We start from the raw sequence: 21570 nt of genomic DNA, 5'->3' as shown, positions 1-21570 counted from the left end.
TTTTTTTTTTTTTTTTTTTTTTTGAGACGGAGTTTCACTCATGTTACCCAGGCTGGAGTGCAATGGCGCGATCTCGGCTCACCGCAACCTCCGCCTCCTGGGTTCAGGCAATTCTCCTGCCTCAGCCTCCTGCTGGGATTACAGGCACGCACCACCATGCCCAGCTAATTTTTTGTATTTTTAGTGGAGACGGGGTTTCACCATGTTGACCAGGATGGTCTCGATCTCTTGACCTCGTGATCCACCCGCCTCGGCCTCCCAAAGTGCTGGGATTACAGGCTTGAGCCACTGCGCCCGGCCCCTTATTTAATTTTTTTTTAAATTTTTTATTTTATAGAGATATGGTTTCACCATGTTGGCCAGGCTGGTCTTGAACTCCTGACCTCAGGTGATCCACCCACCTCGGCCTTCCAAAGTGCTGGGGTTATAGGTGTGAGCCACCACGCCTGACCTCCTTATTTACAATTTAGTGTGATAATTGTTCTGGGGCTGTCTCCTCATGTAGAAAATAAGAGAACCAGACTACTCCAACTCTAAGGTTCCTTCCAGTTCTAACATTCTGTGGAAACTTACAAGCCCCTCTAAATGACTAAATGCAGGATTTACATTTGGTAGAGCCTGCTTAGAGAGGAAAAGGAAAAATGGAGAAATTTTCCTTTTTTTCTTGATTCACAGGTTTGCCCACAGCCTGGCCGCATCTGTGAACATGAATGTTCCTTCTACAGAAACAGTGGAATCCCTGAAATACCTTTCAGATCCTTTTATGTCAGGTGGGTGGGCCACAGCATGATCATGGAGTAAAAGTCAGCCTTAAGGATTCAGATTTCAATAACCTTCCGTGAACCCTCACCTTGAGTCAGGCACTTTCCTAGGTGCTTTTAACACAATGGTCTTACTTTTTTTTTTTTTTGAGACAGAGTCTCACTCTGTTGCCCAGGCTGGAGAGCAGGGTTTGATCTCGGCTCACTGCAATCTCTACCTCCTGGGTTCAAGTGATTCTCCTGCCTCAGCCTCCCAAGTAGCTGGGACTACAGGCGCCCATCACCATGCCCAGCTATTTTTAGTGGAGACAGGTTTCACTAAGTTGGCCAGGCTGGTCTCGCACTCCTGACCTCAAGTGATCTGCCTGCTTCAGGCTCGCATAGTGCTGGGATTACAGGTATGAGCCACCGTGCTGTCAATTGCCTCAATTTTAAGGATGAGGAAAATGGTGCTCACTGAGAAGCCAAGTGGTTACTTCAAAGTCACACAGCCACTGAGGAACAGCTACCGAGGACTCTACTGTCCCTTGGGAAGATGAGGGGTGTGTGTGTGTGTATAAAGACACCCGCCAAAGCAGCAAACTCCATGCCTGCAGGGGCTGGGCAAGTGAAAAATAAGGAGTGAGATGGGCAGGCGTGAGAAAATAGGAGCAGTGGGAAGGACATGTCTATTCTCTGATCAGCACCAGGCAAGCCATACAGGAGTGTGGGTGTCATGTGACTGATTTTGTAGTTTCGCAACTGATGGGGGGGAGCCAGATTTTGCATGAATGATCCCATTTTTTAAAGAAGGAGCCAACAGTGAGCCAAACACAATACCACCACAGAACAAATCTGGCCTAGGAGACTGCTATTGAAAATGAATTCCTTTGGCTTAATACCCATCCTCCTGTTCATTCATCTTCTCAAAAGAAAACATGCTCTAAGTGAGGAGGGAGGCCACTTTCAGCCGTAAGGTGCCATTCTACTGGCGAGAAGTGGTGGGGAGTGTGGGATAGGGAGGGCTTTGTAGCTGGGGAAGAGATTAAGTCATTGTCACCAAGGATTTGGCCTTGTCAGGAGGGCGGTGCCTTCACCGGTTTCCCTGGGCGGTAAAGAGGACCCTGCCATGGAATGTTACCGAGAGCTGGGAGCGAATGGGGGGCCCGGCCCTGTTCGTTCAGCTGGGTGAGAACGAGGTCTTGGGGGCACAGGTACAAGTGGGATTGGCAGGGGACAGTAGCTTTCTTTTTCAATTGCTCAACACAGAAGAAACCCAAAGCAAGCCGCCAATCATTAAAACACACAAACACACTGGCCGGGCGCGGTGGCTCAAGCCTGTAATCCCAGCACTTTGGGAGGCCGAGGCGGGTGGATCACAAGGTCAAGAGATCGAGACCATCCTGGTCAACATGGTGAAACCCCGTCTCTACTAAAAATACAAAAAATCAGCTGGGCATGGTGGCGCGTGCCTGTAATCCCAGCTACTCAGGGGGCTGGGGCAGGAGAATTGCCTGAACCCAGGAGGCGGAGGTTGCGGTGAGCCGAGATCGCGCCATTGCACTCCAGCCTGGGTAACAAGAGCGAAACTCCGTCCCAAAAAACAAACAAACAACAAAAAAAAAAACACACAAACACAGACACACACTGGCGCGCGTCACCTTGCTCGCTTGGTGCTTTAGTTACCTCAAACGGAAATGGGGCTCTTCAGCCCTTCTTCCTGCCTACCTCATGGGGCTGTTGCCAGAGGAAGAAAAGGCCTTGGGACAGGACAGGGGTTAAGCAGCCGTACATTTTGTTATGGATGTGAGAGGTGCCGGGGGCTGGAGCCTGAGGTCGAGGACGGCACGGGCCCTGGGGCCTTATGCCAGCGGGCGGCCGGAACCAGAGAGCGGGGGGGGTCTAAGGATCCGGGAACCCAGGTGCGCCAGCCCCACACATTCCGCTCAGAGGGCTGCGAGGAGGCCGCGCACACACCCCAGGGACCCACCTCGCACTTCCGGGGCGCAACCCGGAAGCGGAAGGGAGCTCGTTTCTTTCCGTCCCCAGTGCGTTTGTCTGGCGTCCTTCCGGCGCGACGGGAGTGGGGTTTTGCGGCCGTCTGCAGCTTGCGGTGGGGAGTCGTGCAGCTCTGAAGCGTCTGAGTAGCCGCGGCCATGGCGGATGTAACCGCCCGTAGTCTGCAGTACGAGTACAAGGCTGTGAGTTTGGGCTCGGGGGAGGGTTCCGGGCTTGGGTGTCCAAAGGGGAGGGGGAGGCTGAAAAAGGGAGTTTCAGTCTGAAGGCCTACAGGAGAGCCACGAAAACGGAGGAGAAATGGAATCGGGGCGAAGGTGGGCTTATGTGATGTCGTGAATAATCTATCGGGGTCTGGGGAGTACTAAGATCTCTCCAGGAGGGGTTTCTCGAGTCTCTTCAACGCTAAGCCTTCCACACGTCACTCCCAACCCACTCACCCCTTTTCCCAGATGCGGGTTATGATGGGCACTGTTAGGAACAAGAATTGTTCGACTGATTCGACGGACCGTAAGACTTAGCGCCATGCCTCTGCACAGCGTTATACCATGCAACTCTTAAGGAAAATATCTTTTTATTACTATTAGTGATTATAAGTGGCTAGTTACGAGTCTTCCATCAGTTGGGGTAACTGTGATAATAGGAATTGGCCCTGCTCATGTCAAAGCTTCAGTAATGTTTTGATCTTTTCAGAACTCGAATCTTGTGCTCCAAGCTGACCGCTCTCTCATTGACCGGACCCGCCGGGATGAACCCACAGGAGAGGTGCTGTCCCTGGTTGGGAAGCTGGAGGGCACCCGTATGGGAGACAAGGCTCAACGGACCAAACCGCAGATGCAGGAGGAAAGAAGAGCCAAGTGAGTGCCAAGGGTATACTATTTTTTCCTTTAGATCCGAAGTCCCTTCCCTTTAGCATTCAAGCAGCATTTTTGCTGAAATGCTTGATGTAAGATCAGTGGCATTAAAACAATTTACTAAAGGTAAAAGCAGAACAGGTAGTTTAAAGATTATTTGGCCTTAACAAATGCCCTTAAAGTGGGAAATAACTTATTGGTACCTTTTTCTTCCATGTGTGTTTCTGGTCCATAGACAGATCTTAGTTTTCTTCAGCGTATTTTCAAGACCCTTGCTATTCCTATGTCTCAGTAGTTCTTTTTCTTTTCTTTTCCATTACTAACTTCCTGCCCCTGCTTTTTCCCTTTACTCTTGTCTACTTCCTACTTATTTTGTTATAAACTAATTTAAACATCCATAGTATGAAAGACAGGTTTTTCTTATTTTGCTTTTTTTCCCCCCCTTTTTACTTTCTTTAAAAAAAAAAAAAAAAAAAAGGATTTCTGGGCCAGGCATGATGGCTCACGACTGTAATCTTAGCACTTTGGGAGGCCGAGGTGGGAGGATCACCTGAGGTCAGAAGTTCGAGACCAGCCTGAGCAACATGGAGAAACCCCATCTCTAGTAACAATACAAAATTAGCTGGGTGTGTTAGTGCATGCCTGTGATCCCATCTACTTGGGAGGCTGAGGCAGGAGAGTCACTTGAACCCAGGAGGTGGAGGTTGCAGTGAGCTGAGATGGCGCCATTGCACTCCAGCTTGGGCAACAAGAGTTAAAGAAAAAAAAAAAATATATTTCTTGCCAGGCGTGGTGCCTGTAATCCCAGCACTTTGGGAGGCCGAGGCAGGTAGATCATCTGAGGTCAGGAGTTTGAGACCAGCCTGACCAACATGGAGAAACCTCGACTCCACTAAAAATACAAAGCCAGGTGTGGTGGTGTGCCCCTGTAATCCCAGCTACTCGGGAAGCTGAGGCAGGAGAATCACTTGAACCCAGGAGGCAGAGGTTGCAGTGGGCCAAGATCCAGCCACTGCACTCCAGCCTGGGCAACAAGAGCGAAAACTCTGTCTCAAAAAAAAATTAAATTAAAAAAAAAAGATTTCTTGGGGATATATTTCAAAACTTACCTTTACCTCACCATTATCTTTTGACCCTGAATATCTTGGTGTTTTCCTCCCTTTTCTATGATGAAGTTTCCAAAATTCCTAGGCCTAGTTTGATTAAAGTAGTTATGTTTGAAATGAGTTAATACATTATCTCCACTTTGTGCTATATCATCTTTTCCAGTTTTGTTGTAATTTGTTGACAGTCAATGACGGTAGATTCTTTTGGAGCTTGTTTCTCTAGCTGGTAAAGGAAAATGTGTCTGAGAGGTGAAAAACGAGTCAAAATCCTATTATATAATATTCTCATACACAGTATGAAGGTTGTTTTTGTTTGTATGGTTTTTCTTTTGAGAGGGAATCTCACTCTATCACCCAGGCTGGAATGTATTGGCATGATCTCCTTTCACCACAACCTCCGCCTCCTGGGTTCAAGCGATTCTCCTGCCTCAGCCTCCTGAGTAGCCGGGATTACAGGTGCTTGCCGCTGTGCCAGCTAATTTTTGTATTTTTAGTAGAGATGGGGTTTTGCCATGTTGGCCAGGCTGGTCTTGAACTCCTGACCTCAGGTGATCCACCCACTTTGGCCTCCCAAATTGCTAGGATTACAGGCATGAGCCACTGCACCTGGCCGAAGGGTTGTTATTTTTAAAATGAGATGCATATCTCATTATAATGTTTACTGCATCTAGTGAGAAGATGATAGGGAATTTTTCTTTCTGACACGGTGTCCCATAAAGAAATACTCCTGGCTGGGCATGGTGGTTCACACCTGTAATCCCAGCACTTTGGGAGACTGAGGCAGGCCGGATCACCTGAGGTCAGGAGTTTGAGACCAGGCTAGCCAACATGGCGAAACCCTGTATCTACTAAAAAGTACAAAAATTAGTTGGGCATGGTGGTGAGCGCCTGTAATTCCAGCTACCTACTTTGGAGGCTGAGGCAGGAGAATCGCTTGAACCTGGGAGGTGGAGGTTGCAGTGAGCTGAGATTTTGCCACTATACTCCAGCCTGGGCAAGAAGAGTGAGACTCCATCTTAAAAAAAAAAGAAAAAGAAAAAGAAATACTCCTACAAGTGATTAAGGCCAAACAGAAATCATTTGCTGAGGCTAGGGTACCTATTTTCAGTTATTAGCTTCTTGCCATGAAGCTGAGGAGGGTGGGTTTGATCCAGTCTTGCCTTGGGGAGGAAAAGTTCTGCCATTCAACATCACATTACATGTCCATTAGACGAAGAAAGCGTGATGAGGACCGGCATGACATCAACAAGATGAAGGGTTATACTCTGCTGTCGGAGGGCATTGATGAGATGGTGGGCATCATCTATAAGCCCAAAACTAAGGAGACTCGGGAGACCTATGAGGTGCTACTCAGCTTCATCCAGGCTGCTCTTGGGGACCAGGTGAGTGTGATACTGTGAAATATATATTCATTCTTTATTTCATTTCCTGACATACAGCTTCTAAAATCCTTGGAATCTTTGAAGTGGTAATGTCTTTTGTATGCTGATGAGTTGACTGATGGCTGACAGCCCTTAGGTAGCTTCAGAATGGAGGCTGGTCATTGAATCAATCTGCCTACGTAATGAAGCCCATAAAAACCCCAAAAGGACTAGGTGTAGAGAGTTCGTGGACAGCTGCGCACATGGAGGTTTCTGGAGGGTGGTGCACCCGAGAGGGCCTGGCAGACCACACCCCTTCCTATATGCCTGCCCTGTGCACCTCTTCTACCTGTTGTCCGTTGGTAGGCATCCTTTGTAATATGCCTTATAGTAAAAATAAGTGTTTTCCTGATCTGTTCTAGCAAATTAGTTGAACCCAAAAAGGGAGTCATGGAAACCTCAATTTATAGCTGTTCAGTGAGAAGCACACGTCAAACAACCTGTGCTTGTAATTGGCATCATAAAGTGGGAGGCAGGCTTGTGGGACTGAGTCCTCAACATGTGGGATCTGAAGCTTTCTAGGTAGTTAGTGTCAGAACTGAATTGAATTTGAGGGCACCCAGCTTGTGTCCACTGCATTATTTTTGGATTGGTTGCTGGTGGGGAGGAATCGTCACAGAAGCCTTCTGTGTTAATTGTTGTGAGAGTACAGAAAAAACTGAGTTTGCTTTATTTCTATATTCTCAGAGTGAGGTGGCCAGAGGGTGGGACCATGTGTTAGCAAGGGAGAGGGTCACAGCTGGGAGACACCAGATGAACCTTGTCTCTGGATCCCCATGTGGGCTGTGCTGGTTTACAGAAGTGGCTTATATTTACTGAGCACTCAATTTGTATGAAACAGCACATGTCTTCTTTTTTCCCCCTCACATAACTCCGTGAATAGGTGCTATTAACATCCATTTTCTATTTTACAGAAGAGAGATGTGAGGCAAGAATAGTTAAGTAATTTTCCCAAGTCACAGAAGTAGTATTTGGCAGAGCCAAGATATGATCCAGGTAGTTTATCTCTAGAATCTGTGTTCCTAACCATTACACATGTGTGTGTGATTAGATTGGGGACCATTATGAGTCAGAAAAGCTCTGGTGGGGGGGTGCTAGAAGAAGTGAGGACAAAGATTTATAAAAGTGTGGCAGGCTAGAGCAGGTCTGCCAAGTGACTGCCACTTGGAAACGTGGCAAGCTATTCTGGAAGCTGTGCCCTGTTTCTTGAGGCCATCTAGCTAATCTTTTTAAAAAAACAGACGAGTCTTCCTTTACTTGTGGCATTTTAAATCAGCATTAATGAAAAAGGTTGGAGCCTATTATGAGGCAGGTTTTGAAGAGGTGTGGCTCTTCACATCCTGCTGCCACATAAACCTGGTTGGTGATGTTCTGCCTGTGCTCAATATTTGTTGGTTGTTTCTTGCCACCAGCCACGTGATATCCTTTGTGGGGCAGCTGATGAAGTTCTAGCTGTTCTAAAGAATGAAAAGCTTCGGGACAAGGAAAGACGAAAGGAGATTGACCTGCTGCTGGGTCAAACAGACGATACCAGATACCATGTGCTAGTGAACTTGGGCAAAAAGATCACAGACTATGGTGGAGACAAGGAAATCCAAAATATGGGTAAGTAAGCTCTTTATGTCCTGATCATGTTAACTGGTTGTTGACCCCTAAACATGCATCTTCTAGCATTATTCATTTAAAAACAGTAGTGTCAGTGAGTTCTCATAATCAGTTTTGGTTTTTTTGAGGAGTTAAAATTGATGGACACCGGAATTCCTAGATTCCAGCAGCTGTTCTTATTCTGAGATCCTTTATTATGTAGAATAAGGGAGAAAATGTGGGCAGAGCCTTGGAGGCTCAAGTGGTTGAGCAAGCAGGGCTGGGCTGACTCCAAGGCTGGCAGGTTGGAGACGTTCTTGGCAGTGGCAGCATAGGTGGCTCTCTCATGTTGATCATCTAAGTGTTTGTGTGTATCCTTAGCCCTTAGATCTTTCTTGAGGAGAGATAGCTGGGGAGGACACTGGCTCCAGAGTCCCTTGTTTTACTAGCCATTCACTTCCCTCTTTTTCTAATCCTTCATTGTTTCAGATGACAACATTGATGAGACATACGGTGTGAATGTGCAGTTTGAGTCAGATGAGGAGGTGAGTGATAAAGCAAATGGACCAAGTCCGTTCTTGTTTTTGAAGTTGTTTAAGGTAAAGGGACCCCTTCTAGTGTAAACAAGCTCCCTAGTCTAAACCAGATAAATTTCATCATGTCGTATGGGTTTCAGACTTAGGCATTATATGTTCTTTTGCTTAAAAAAAAAAAAATGTCATTATTGTTTAACTTTTCTATAGCAAATTGAAACTAACAAATGTAAAGTAATGTAATTATTTAAAATATATCAAGTGGATCAGCAAAAAGAAAGACAAAAGATAAAGTACAGTGAATACTTTCATTGAGAATGTATCTGCTCTTATTGTACTGCATTTTAACCTTATTGCCATAATTTCCTATTTTTCAGTACTGTGTCCCACTGTTTCAAAAGATTGCACATTTGCCCTAGAGCATGGACATAGTTCATACATGGTGTTTTGTTTATTTATTTATTTATTTATTTATTTTGAAATGGAGTCTTGCAACGTCGCCTGGGCTGGAGTGCAATGGCATGACTCTGCTCACTGCAATCTCCACCTCCTGGGTTCAAGCAATTCTCCTACCTCAACATCCCGAGTAGCTGGGATTACAGGTGCCCACCACCACGCCTGGCTAATTTTTGTATTTTTAGTAGAGATGTGGTTTCACTGTTTTGGCCAGGCTGGTCTCGAACTCCTGACCTCATGATCCACCTGCCTCAGCCTCCCAAAGTGCTGGGATTACCAGTGTGAGCCACCACGCCCAGCCCATACATGGTTGTTTAAGTCACTGGGGCTGATACTTACCATCTAATAGAATTTCTTGAATATAACTAAATAGGAATAAGAGGGGTGCTTTGAAAAAATTATGGAGTGCCTTAGAGTTCTCAGTAGATTTGGCTCCTGAAAGAGAAAATGAAGCCTGGACTATATACCAGGGCTGGAAGAAGGGGTCGCACGGGGAGAGTCAGAGGAAAGCACTGGACTAGGAGCCAAGACTTCTGAATTTTAGTCCTGTATCTTGGCAGGTCATCTTGCCTCAGTTTCTCCTTCTATAAAATGAGGCAATTTCATTAGGTGATTGCTAGGCCTCTTCCTACAGTATAGTTAATAGGATTTGATGATTTTAAGTAGCACCGAACTGCTTTGCATTTAACAGTTCATTCATGTAACAGTGCTCATTATTGGCGTACCTGCTTTGACTGTGACACTGTGCCAAATATGCCTACTGTGCAATGTATGAGTGAATAGACTGGTGAGTGGGCTAAGTGCGGTCTCTTCATTCCTAGTCACCATCTGCTTTCCCAGGCATGCCTCTGTATAGGTCTTCTCTCTTGTTAGCTATTTGCTGGTTTTGAGTGTTGATTGTGTGTGTATCAGAGAGAGGCTATGATCCAGTTGATTGCCATTGTAGCAGCCTAAGGTAAGAAATAGAAAGTAGATGCATCTAATAAGTCTGTGCCAAGGAGCCATTCTATTGCATGTCCACTGGAATAAGGCTGACCTTCGTTCCAGTAGGCTCTTGGTTTCACCCCAAAGCCATTTCTCTAACTATCGAGCTAATTTAGGGTGGCTTGAAGGAGAAATTCTGTGGTGATGCAGAATCAGCTCCAGATCATGGTTGAGTTGGGGCCATTTCCACAGGAAGGTGATGAAGATGTGTACGGGGAGGTTCGAGAGGAGGCATCTGATGATGACATGGAAGGGGACGAGGCTGTTGTACGCTGCACCCTCTCGGCTAATGTAAGTTCAGTTTACTCTTTCTCATTGCTGCAAGGCCAGGTTACTTCTGAGTGTTAGTACTTCTGCTTCATGCTTAGGTCCTATTACATTTATTGAGTCACCTTTTGCTAGAGTGATGTGTCATAAACCTTTAATGTCTAGAGTTTCTTAAGATTTCAGTTGATTTTCTTCCTTCCCAAAGATGTATGTTGATAAAATCTTGGTCTGGTGTGCTTCTGAACTCAATATTCCAGAGTGTTTCCCTCTGGAAAGTCCTCATAAGAAGGTGGGCTTGTAGGATGGCAAGTAGAACTTGGATGCAGCGTGGTGGGGAAAGTGATTGAGGCTGGCAGAGACCTAGTGAGCTAAATGCCTGCTTATTTATATAGCTCGTGGCCTCAGGTGAACTGATGAGTTCCAAGAAGAAGGATTTGCACCCTCGGGATATTGATGCATTTTGGCTACAGCGGCAGCTCAGTCGTTTCTATGATGATGCCATCGTGTCGCAGAAGAAGGCAGATGAAGTACTGGAGATTTTGAAGGTATGGCCAAGATAACAATAGTTGTATGTTTAGTATGTCTTAGCACATGGGGACAGCGTATGAAGTGGCAGATGGCTTTGTCTTAATGGTGGTGTTACCTTCTCTGCAGACGGCCAGTGACGATCGGGAGTGTGAGAACCAGCTGGTACTGCTGCTTGGTTTCAACACCTTTGATTTCATTAAAGTGTTGCGGCAGCACAGGATGATGAGTGAGTATATGGTGGGCTCTTCCTGCAGAGTAGGTACATATGTGTGCATATGTGAGATAGAGATTCTGTTGTTTTCACAGCTTTTGGCTTGTTTTATTTTTCTTCTTTCTACCCTAAGGACGAAGGTTGATTTTTGCATTTCTTCCTCCTCACTATTCCTTTCTTCCTTTTGTTGTGGATAGTTTTATACTGTACATTGCTGGCCAGTGCACAAAGTGAAGCTGAAAAGGAAAGGATCATGGGAAAGATGGAAGCTGACCCAGAGCTATCGAAGTTCCTCTACCAACTTCACGAAACAGAGAAGGAGGATCTGATCCGAGTAAGGATTGGGTTGGTTTATCTGTCTGATTTCTGAGCTAACAGTGGCTAGAAGATTGCAGCATGAAGCTAAATTCATATGAAAAGTGGAAGTTGAAAAAGTAATTTTTCTAAATTATTTAGGGTTTATCAGTACATACAGGTTAGAATCAGCACATCCACATTGGTTTGGTTGTGAGACCAGTGACCTGCTGCTTTCACCAGCACCATGGGGACCTTTATTGTTTATTTACACAGTAAATACTTGGTGTTTACTAAAATAGAGTAACAGAATACATGTGCTTGCTTAACAGAACCCACATTTCTACCCCTCAGGGGTAGCCCTCAGTACTTAATTATAGAATGTCTATTTCTGGCATCCCTGTACTGCGCATTGTCCCTTTAAATGTGTTTGTTTGCTTTGATCATTCTGGTGGTCCCCAGGTAAAGTGTTGTCTTTCTGTTTGGCGACTTACTAGTCAGCACCTGTGACTCAAGTATAGCTAAGCAGGGTCAGAAAAGGACAAGAATCTATGATACTGATGAATTGTTTCTGTGATTTTTATCTTTCTCCACTACAGGAGGAAAGGTCGCGGAGAGAGCGAGTGCGACAGTCTAGAATGGACACAGATCTGGAAACCATGGATCTTGACCAGGGCGGAGAGGTAGGATCCAGGGCGATTTATTTTCCAGACCTTGATGGATGGAAAACTCGCTTGCTCAGCTTGCTTACCTCCTTTGCATTTTTGTCTTTCACATTACCAGGCACTGGCTCCACGACAGGTTTTGGACTTGGAGGACCTGGTTTTTACCCAAGGGAGCCACTTTATGGCCAATAAACGCTGTCAGCTTCCTGATGGATCCTTCCGTCGCCAGCGTAAGGGCTATGAAGAGGTGCATGTGCCTGCTCTGAAGCCCAAGCCCTTTGGCTCAGAAGAAGTAAGTGAATTGCTTTCCTCAGTTCACCTCCTGGTTTGGATTTCAACCATTGACCAGAATGTAGCCTTGTCTCTTATATAGTTTATTTCAAGACTGAAAGTTGCAACAGAATTTTCCATTCTGATTTTGAGCCTGGGGGACAATATTGATACCTGGACTGACCTTTAATGGAGAGTTATGCAAAGAGATTGCCAGGGAACAAAATCCTGGCAATCCCACAAAAACATCTGCTCAAGGATGCTGCCAACATGATATCAATGGCATTTCTTTCCTTTTAGCAACTGCTTCCAGTGGAAAAACTGCCAAAGTATGCCCAGGCTGGATTTGAGGGCTTCAAAACGCTGAATCGGATCCAGAGTAAACTCTACCGTGCTGCCCTTGAGACAGATGAGAATCTGCTGCTGTGTGCTCCTACTGTAAGCGTCACCCCGCCTGCTTTTTTTCTTTAGAATATGGTTTGGAGTTTCTGTAGCAAGATTGTTTTTTTAATCTCCACCCCCACCCCCTAATTCTCTATCCTTTGATGGAAGAGAGGTTAAATGGTAGGATAAAGTACCCAGGACAAGCTCTATTCTCTGCTTGGGAAATAAGCCCATGGACGTTACAGCAGTGAGAATAACCAGGTGAACAGGCGTTCTCATCCCTGACTTCTTCCGTAGGGTGCCGGGAAGACCAATGTGGCCCTGATGTGCATGCTTCGAGAAATCGGGAAACACATAAACATGGACGGCACCATCAATGTGGATGACTTCAAGATTATCTACATTGCCCCCATGCGCTCCTTGGTGCAGGAGATGGTGGGCAGCTTTGGAAAGGTAAGAGAGTAGAACTTTCCTCTAGAGGATACTGGGCACAGGTATCAAAGTGTTGTGAACAGGCCTGGACCTCACTGCTGCTTCTATTAAGGAATCTCTGGAATGCCTTCTGGGTTTGTTTTTTTTTTTTTTAATTTTTCTTTCCCCATTTCCAAGGTGGAACTTAACCCAGGTACAGAGATTCTGAAGTAAGAATGTTCTGAGTCATCTCTTACAAGGATTAGTGTCTTTCTTTCGTCCTCTCCATGGCAATTTTCTGTAGTTGGTATTTGTGTTATCGAAGTATTTATGAAACATTTCATGGATGTGGATGATAATAGACCTAGTGGTGTTATTCCAGGTCTTGTTATCTACACGCTTCCATTTCTTTCTCTTGTGTACAGAGTTCCCAGAGATATTTTTTTTTCTTTTTAAGACAGGGTCTCACTGTTGCCCAGGCTGGAGTGCAGTGGCACAACTGTGGCTCACTGCAGCCTTTACCTCCCATGCTCAAGTGGTCCTCTCACTTTAGCCTACCTAGTAGCTGGGATTATAAACATGTACTAACACATTGGCTAATTTTTATATATTTATGTAGAGACAAGATTTCACCATGTTGCCCAGGATGGTCTAGAACTCCTGGGCTCAGGCAATCTGCCTGCGTTGGCCTCTGAAAGTGCTGATATTACAGGTGTGAGCAACCGTGCCTGGCCCTCAGAGATCTTTTGTCCGCTTTATTTGCCTGAGTTAAATTTGGATTTGTTTGAGGAAGATAGGCTTATAAGTTCTGATTTGCCTCGTATTCGTTCACCTAATGGGTTGATACCTGCTCCCAATGTCCTACACTCCAACTGCCCAAACAGAAAGCGTGATGTCCAGGCCCCTTCAAACACTCCTCCTGATGTAGTTTTCCTTCCGTAGCGCCTGGCCACTTACGGCATCACTGTTGCTGAACTGACAGGAGACCACCAGCTGTGCAAGGAAGAGATCAGCGCCACTCAGATAATCGTCTGCACCCCCGAGAAGTGGGACATCATTACCCGCAAGGGTGGTGAGCGCACCTACACCCAGCTGGTGCGCCTCATCATTCTGGTGAGTCAGGAGCACTCATAGAACATAGAAGCCAGTTGTAGTCAAGGAGGGTTTGCTGGGTTTTTACGTGAAATGTTTCTTTGGTGCCTTTTCTATAGGCACTAGGCTTTGTAATGATAGCTGTTGTCAGATTGTGTTTGCCATATTATTCTTTATACATTTTTTTATGTCTGAAATATTTTACTACACTTGATCTTAGCCAAAAGGCCGAGAAGCAGTGTCTGAAATATTTTGAAACAAACATAAACAGATAGACAAAAAACCATCATATCCAACATAATGAAGGGCTTTATAAATAAAAGAATCTATTCTCTGAAGGAATGAGTGATGAATCAGGATATTGTATTTCATATACACAGAAGCTTCTGGAGATTAGTGACTAAGTCTGAGTGTAATTTAAGTTGTCTGGGAAAGCAAGAAAGGAGCTTCACATGTTGATTTTTAGTGTTCTGGAATAGGGGTCGACAGTCTGTGGCTACTGGTTTTGTTCTGTTGGAACATAAGTATACCCATTTGTTTATGTATTGTTTACAGCTGTTTTTGTATTGCATTAGCAGAACTGAATATTTGCAATAGGGGCTGCATGGCCTAAAGCCTGAAATATTGAATATCTGACTTTTTTTTCAGACGGAGTTTCGCTCTTGTTGCCCTGGCTGGAGTGCGATGGTGCGATCTTGGCTTATTGCAGCCTCTGCCTCCCGGGTTCAAGTGATTCTCCTGTCTTGGCCTCCTGAGTAGCTGGGATTACAGGCGCCCGCCACCATGCCCAGCTCATTTTTTGTATTTTTAGTAGAGATGGGGTTTCGCCATGTTGGTCAGGCTGGTCTCAAACTCCTGGCCTCAGTTGCCACCTATCTCAGCCTCCCTAAGTGCTGAGATTACAGGCGTGAGCTACTGTGCCCAGCTTTTTTTTCTTTTGAGACAGAACTATCGGGCTTAAAAAAAAACGTTTGCTGGCCCCTACTTTAGAGCTTTGCTACTTGAAGCCTGATTCATGGTTGTAGCAGCAGTAGCATGGAATAGGAGCTGGTTAGAAATGCAGGATTTGTGGCCTTATCCCACACCTGCTGAGTACAGTCTGCATTTTAACAACATCCCCTGGCTTTGGTATACTTAATAAAATTTGAGAAGCACTGCTTTAGACTATGTGAACTCATCATTTGATGCATGATAGCTTTTGTTCTTGGGAACTATAACTGCCAGAGGTGAAGCTTCTGATTTGATTAAATCATATTTATATCCTTTTTCATGAAGAAGTTTATCTTAAAGTAAAAGAATAAACTCATTTACCTGAGTTTTAGAATTTCTTGTTATAAAGTATTTCACTGAACTCTACCAAAGCAACTCATGGTCAGAGTCTGTTACTTTCTGGAGTATTTCATGGTAAATATTGTCTCCATCCTTTGGGTATTTCTGGCTTGGGATCCCTTGTCTTTTTTCTTAGGCATATTAGGTTATATGCCTACAGTATGGGACAATTCCAGGAAAATGGGTGATGTATCTCCAGTGCAAGAGATAATTGGTGTCCTCCAATTCCGTAGGATGAGATCCATCTTCTCCACGATGACAGAGGTCCTGTCTTAGAAGCTTTGGTGGCCAGGGCCATCCGAAACATTGAGATGACCCAAGAGGATGTCAGACTCATTGGTCTCAGCGCCACCCTACCCAACTATGAAGATGTGGCCACCTTTCTACGTGTTGACCCTGCCAAGGGTCTCTTCTACTTTGACAACAGGTATAAGAAAAGACTGGGAGAAGTTCTGCCAAGGTGACCATCCTACTCTCCTTCCCCTTTTCCAAGGGGAATCAAAAAGGAGAAATGTTGCTTTTGGGGCAATGAAAAGGACTGTTTATTCCCTCAGTATTTTCTACCAGAAGCCTCATTTGTCTAACTGTTGAACTTCTAGCTTCCGTCCAGTGCCTCTGGAACAGACGTATGTCGGCATCACAGAGAAAAAAGCTATCAAGCGTTTCCAGATCATGAATGAAATAGTCTATGAGAAAATCATGGAACATGCCGGAAAAAATCAGGTTTGCCTGTGGTTTGTTGTTACTCTTGAATTCTATTCTTTTGAATGTTTGATTTACCAATAATTTGGCAAGATTGACAGAAATTAAAAGAGAGGAGACACAACATAAATCACCAATATCAGTTATGAAATGAGATATTACTATAGAACCTATAGCCATTGAAAGGATAATAGGGGAATACTGTAAGTAATTTTATGCTAATTACTTTAAAAATTCAGAAGAAATGGACCAGTTCTCCAACAACTACCAGTTAACTACCAAAACTCAGTGCAGATGAAATAGATAACCTGAAGAGTCCCACAGCTATTAGAGAGGTTGGATTGAGAATTCATACCCCCACAACCTCCACAAGCAACCCCCAGTCCCAGATAATCGTTCTGTCTGTTCACGTTTTCCAGGGTCCTTACATAAAAGACTTGGGGTAGTTTACACTAAAAATACAAGACAATAAAAGTAAGAGGAAAACAAAAAACTAGTGAAGAGGGCATTTTACTAGACAGTATAATAGAATTTTCAAATTGAAAGTTGAGTCGAGCAATGTTAACTGAGACAAAAAATAAGGAAAAGTGACTGGTTTTGTATTTCTTTTTGTCCGATGAAAAGAAGCACATGAATTTATATGAAAAGACAGATCTTTTCTTGGAACTAATTCCAAGAATTAGTTGTAAATTGTAAGACTTATTTCCTAAGTCCTTTTATAAATAATATAATATTTTAGCTGTTATTTTGAAGACACATTTTCATTCATCTTTGACTTATAAGTTTAGAGCTTAGGTGCTTAAACATAAATTCTGAATTGAGAGGCCTGAATTTGCATAGTTTGTTTAAACTTGCTGTTCAAGATAAGGTGTTGGAGTTAGTTTAATTTCTCAGCTCCAGGACTGTGAACTTGGTGGGTGCATTCCCTTAGAGTCTTTTCAGCCCTGTTTAGGCTTCCCCTGAGCCTGCATACATTCCTGCGCTTGCTCCTCTCTAGGACCTTGGCTTCTGGTGGTGATGGTGCAACCTCTGCTTACTGCCACAGATGCCCTGGGGCTGTGAGTATCTCGTAACCATGGTCAACTGTGGCTTCTCCTCAGGTGCTGGTATTTGTCCACTCCCGGAAGGAGACTGGAAAGACGGCCAGGGCCATCCGGGACATGTGCCTAGAGAAGGACACTCTGGGTCTGTTTCTGAGGGAGGGCTCAGCCTCCACTGAAGTCCTGCGAACAGAAGCTGAGCAGTGCAAGGTGAGGAGGGGCTGGCTGGGTTTCTTCATTCCTACCGGCAGTTGTGTCCATCAGAGGCCCCAGAGGCAGCTGTGTCCATCTAGGACTGCACTATGATGCTGTTGTTTGCCATGGGTCAAGGTTGATTGTCTGGATGTGGTTATGTGGATTAGTTAAGGGGCAGGGTCTCACAGGAGATTTCCTTGGTCCTTGGTAAGTCCTACAGGAAGGCTCACCTCATCCCCTGTTCTTTCTTCCACAGAACCTAGAGCTGAAGGATCTTCTGCCTTATGGCTTTGCTATTCATCACGCAGGCATGACCAGGGTTGACCGAACACTTGTGGAGGATCTTTTTGCTGATAAACATATTCAGGTGAGCGGGTGGCAGATCTTTTGGATGAGCAGGTGAGACATAACTTCAGAAGACCGGCAATGTAAAAGGTTGTGCCATGTTTGTTTCTGGTACTTTATTGTGTCTGGCCCAGCTAGCCCTAGTCAGAGGGTTGTGGATACAATAAATCGAACCTTATGCCACTCTCCCAGCTCTTCACACCTGCGTGAGAGAAGATGAGTGAGTTTAGGACAGTCTGAGGAGCACAGTAAAGCAAGCACTTTGGTGACTTCAGATAGCTTTAAACAGTGCCTCATGGGGGCATGCATGGCCTTGTCGTTCCCTCTTTCCGGATAGCATGTTTTACCTTTTCTAGTAACTTTAAGGTTGTTTAATACAGGTCTGCCCTTGTGCCTCTGGAACCTTGAAATGTTCATTCCTGAGTAGATTAGGAACCCAAGAAAGCCTTTCCTCTTTATTCTGGTGGCACGTTAACAAGTACTGGGGCCCCTGCTCTCCCCCAGCTAGTCCTGATAGAAGCTCTGAGGCCAACTGCCTAGAGAAGTCAGGGATATTAACCCCCTAGTGGTGACATCTGTTTTCCTCATTACCTTGTTTTGCCTCTGTAGGTTTTAGTTTCCACAGCAACTCTAGCTTGGGGTGTGAATCTCCCCGCACATACAGTCATCATCAAAGGCACCCAGGTGTACAGTCCAGAGAAGGGGCGTTGGACAGAACTGGGAGCACTGGACATTCTGCAGGTATAGAGCCTTTGAGTTGATTCTCAGTGGGGATCAGTATCCTTGCCTGAAATGCAGGGATGCTGGAAAGCTGGCAGATCAGAGGCCTAGTTCCATAATATAGCTCCCTGGATCAAAATCAGATATTCTCTTGCCATAGCATTCTTGGTTTGCTGTCTCTGATCTAGATGCTGGGACGTGCTGGACGACCCCAGTATGACACCAAGGGCGAAGGCATACTCATCACATCTCATGGGGAGCTACAGTACTACCTGTCCCTCCTCAATCAACAACTTCCTATTGAAAGCCAGATGGTTTCAAAGCTTCCTGACATGCTCAACGCAGAAATTGTGCTGGGGAATGTCCAGAATGCCAAGGTAGGGGAGGGCTCTGCCCAAGGCACTTTGTGCCTTCCCCGCAGACACCAAGGCACCAGGAGTGGGTCGGTCCCTATTGTGCTATGGGCCAGCAGCGTCCAAGGCCCTCCATCCTTGCACCTGCATCTTGGGTCTGGCAGATAGTTTCCCTTATTACTAACATCTTAGAAGACGCTTAGATCTTTTTAGTAATGAAATGTTAAAACCATTCAGAATACGATATAATGTGCATCCTTGGAGTTGGGAATTAATTTCTAAGCAATTAATGGAAGCTTTTCATTTGGACATCAAGAGTTTCTCCATGCTAAGAACCGTGAGCTGTGTCTTGTAGGATGCAGTGAACTGGCTGGGCTATGCCTACCTGTATATCCGAATGCTGCGATCCCCAACCCTCTATGGCATCTCTCATGACGACCTCAAGGGAGATCCCCTGCTGGACCAGCGCCGACTAGATTTGGTTCACACAGCTGCTCTGATGCTGGACAAGAACAATCTGGTCAAGTACGACAAAAAGACAGGCAACTTCCAGGTATGTGGTGGGTGAGGGTTTTGAGGCAAAGGTCTCGGCAAAAGTCAACCCAGGAGAAAATTTTTCAGATTGCTCTCTTGGTGTGAGTACTGCCTATCTAATCACCTGTTGCCTAGAACAGTGGAAAAATGGGTAGCTTTCCCCATAACTTGGGGTGGATAATTTAGCTGTCTTGTCTGTGTAGACACTATGGGTCAGCTTATTGTGCCATTTTTTTTCATGTGCCTGGGCCTGGCATTTGTACTGCTGTGAATTCATCTAATTGTCCTGTAAGGTAAATAACCTATAGGACATTGAGTTACATACTTTACAAAAAAAACGCACAAAAACCTATAGGACAATAACTTATGGTCCACAGTTAGAGGTTGGAGCTCATTAATAGTCAGGACTGGATTGAGTCTACCTTCTCTCCAGGTGACAGAACTGGGCCGTATAGCCAGCCACTACTATATCACCAATGATACAGTGCAGACCTACAACCAGCTGCTGAAGCCCACACTCAGTGAGATTGAGCTTTTCAGAGTCTTCTCATTGTCCTCTGAGTTCAAAAACATCACTGTGAGAGAGGTGAGCCTATGCAGCATGCGGTGGGGCGGGGAGCTGGTGCTCACCAAGTCACTGAATGGTTTCCCTTCTTGGCCACTGGGCTTTCCCTTGACATTTTCCTTCTTGTGGCAGGAGGAGAAGCTAGAGCTGCAGAAGTTGCTAGAGAGGGTGCCTATCCCTGTAAAGGAGAGCATCGAGGAACCCAGCGCAAAGGTGAGCACCTCCTCTCTTTGCTTTGATCAGGATGAAGATTATGTAGTTTTCATAATCTTCTAAAAGATGAACCTCAAATTTGAGTTCAGGTGTGGTACCCTCCTCAGTTCTCCTAGTTTTTGCAGCTTTCTTACATGTTCTTTTTATATGACAATTATTATAATTGTCATATTTATAATTAAATAACAATTATTTAGTATTGGTAAGTCAAGAGCTGTAGAAGATCTCACCTGGCATGAATGCTCAGAGCAGAAATGTAATTCCCTTTCTTGGACTGTTCAGCGATTGGTCTCCTGCTGGCTGATTTTGCTTCTTTCCAGATCAATGTTCTTCTGCAAGCCTTCATCTCGCAGCTGAAATTGGAGGGCTTTGCGCTGATGGCCGACATGGTGTATGTCACACAGGTGAGGGCAGAGTTGTATGGGAGCTGTGAGAAGGGGCCTGAACAGTTCAATCCCTGTGTGCTGTATGCATCCTAGGGAAAGGAGGCCTGACCCTAGTGAGATGGGAGGAGTGCTTAGTTCTGCTCTTGGTAGTTGGTTGGTTGGTGCATGTATGGTACAGCCACTCTGTAGTACGCATCTTGAGCACATGAGAAAGGTAAGGCCTTAAGAGGGAATGTTTTGAGGCTCCACAGCCCTCAGAGAGACAGGAAGAGCCACAGGACACAGTATCTGCTTCCTAACAGAGAAGTGATTTCCCATTGCGGCTGCAGAACTCATAAATAAATCCAGAAATGGCACAGGGTTTTATTAGCTGCTCTTCATCTTTACCTCTAAGAACAGGTCACTGGTACTCTTAACTCTTCCTAGAACTCTAAATGCTAAATGAGTCAAAAGCTCTAAAATCATGCAGTGAATGTTAGGTTAAAATGTTGTGCAGTGACCTTGAGCAGCACTTTTCTAATTGTTCCCCATTTGGCAAGCATCTACTATATAGAAAGGAGAAAGGTGTAAAGACAGAGGGGATTTGCCTTTGAGTTGGGGTGGGTCGTTGCATCAGAGCTGGAGGTAATGAAACCATGTGTAGAGTGGCTTATGAGGCCTGGGGATAGTCGAGACTTAACAGTGGGAATACTGTTTCTTTCCCTAGTCGGCTGGCCGGTTAATGCGAGCAATTTTTGAAATTGTCCTGAACCGAGGTTGGGCACAGCTTACAGACAAAACCCTGAACCTCTGCAAGATGATCGACAAACGCATGTAAGGGCCCAGTGAGCTGGATGTTGGTCACCATGAGTGGGTCTCCAACCCAAAGGTGTGGTGGGAAAGCCTCAGGGTGAGGCTGATTTCCAGACCTGACATCTGAAATATGACCTGAAGCTGGGTACACATTGAGAAGAAGTAGGGCCCTCTGTGGTAGGGCTGGGGAGTATGAGAAAGGTGGAGGCCAGGGCTGGCACAGTGTCAATGTCCACCTTTAATGACTGTGTCTTGTGTGGTCACTGCTAAACTATTGGAAGCCATGATGTGGGCAGTTTGTTGTGTCCCTGCAGAAGGGACCAACAGCTTTGCCTCTTTCCTGGATAGGTGGCAGTCCATGTGTCCTCTGCGCCAGTTCCGGAAACTCCCTGAGGAAGTAGTGAAGAAGATTGAGAAGAAGAATTTCCCCTTTGAGCGTCTATATGACCTGAATCATAATGAGATCGGTGTGTGGGAAGCTCTCGCCCTTGTCCTCACTGCCTGGGGTCTTTCCCAGTCGGCCCATGTAGTCTTCCAGTTCCTAGGCCTTCTGCATTAGTATCCTGTGTTCAGTTTGTAG

General features: G+C 45.3%; 1 protein-coding gene across 1 annotated transcript in view; it reads left to right on the top strand.

Moving 5' to 3' along the window:
• The first annotated feature begins 2792 nt into the window (after positions 1 to 2792).
• Positions 2793 to 21570, top strand: part of SNRNP200 (small nuclear ribonucleoprotein U5 subunit 200) — a 31552-nt gene continuing 12774 nt past the window's right edge. Inside the window, exons 1-26 of the mRNA XM_032255290.1 lie at positions 2793 to 2941; positions 3450 to 3613; positions 5927 to 6098; positions 7550 to 7742; positions 8211 to 8266; positions 9887 to 9985; positions 10354 to 10506; positions 10616 to 10715; positions 10898 to 11034; positions 11594 to 11677; positions 11778 to 11951; positions 12230 to 12367; positions 12611 to 12766; positions 13667 to 13837; positions 15379 to 15572; positions 15745 to 15868; positions 16948 to 17097; positions 17339 to 17449; positions 18037 to 18168; positions 18336 to 18524; positions 18856 to 19053; positions 19468 to 19620; positions 19732 to 19812; positions 20133 to 20216; positions 20905 to 21011; positions 21339 to 21457. Of these exons, the coding sequence (XP_032111181.1) occupies positions 2897 to 2941; positions 3450 to 3613; positions 5927 to 6098; positions 7550 to 7742; positions 8211 to 8266; positions 9887 to 9985; positions 10354 to 10506; positions 10616 to 10715; positions 10898 to 11034; positions 11594 to 11677; positions 11778 to 11951; positions 12230 to 12367; positions 12611 to 12766; positions 13667 to 13837; positions 15379 to 15572; positions 15745 to 15868; positions 16948 to 17097; positions 17339 to 17449; positions 18037 to 18168; positions 18336 to 18524; positions 18856 to 19053; positions 19468 to 19620; positions 19732 to 19812; positions 20133 to 20216; positions 20905 to 21011; positions 21339 to 21457 (3484 nt within the window). The 5' untranslated portion in view covers positions 2793 to 2896. The remainder of the gene's footprint in view (positions 2942 to 3449; positions 3614 to 5926; positions 6099 to 7549; positions 7743 to 8210; positions 8267 to 9886; positions 9986 to 10353; positions 10507 to 10615; positions 10716 to 10897; positions 11035 to 11593; positions 11678 to 11777; positions 11952 to 12229; positions 12368 to 12610; positions 12767 to 13666; positions 13838 to 15378; positions 15573 to 15744; positions 15869 to 16947; positions 17098 to 17338; positions 17450 to 18036; positions 18169 to 18335; positions 18525 to 18855; positions 19054 to 19467; positions 19621 to 19731; positions 19813 to 20132; positions 20217 to 20904; positions 21012 to 21338; positions 21458 to 21570) is intronic.

The sequence above is a fragment of the Sapajus apella genome, unplaced genomic scaffold (assembly GCF_009761245.1).
Source record: "Sapajus apella isolate SASKATOON/1434 unplaced genomic scaffold, GSC_monkey_1.0 scaffold89, whole genome shotgun sequence".
NCBI classification, from domain to species: domain Eukaryota; kingdom Metazoa; phylum Chordata; class Mammalia; order Primates; family Cebidae; genus Sapajus; species Sapajus apella.
The sequence above is the reverse complement of the archived record's forward strand: the minus strand, read 5'-3'. Positions and strand labels throughout refer to the sequence as shown.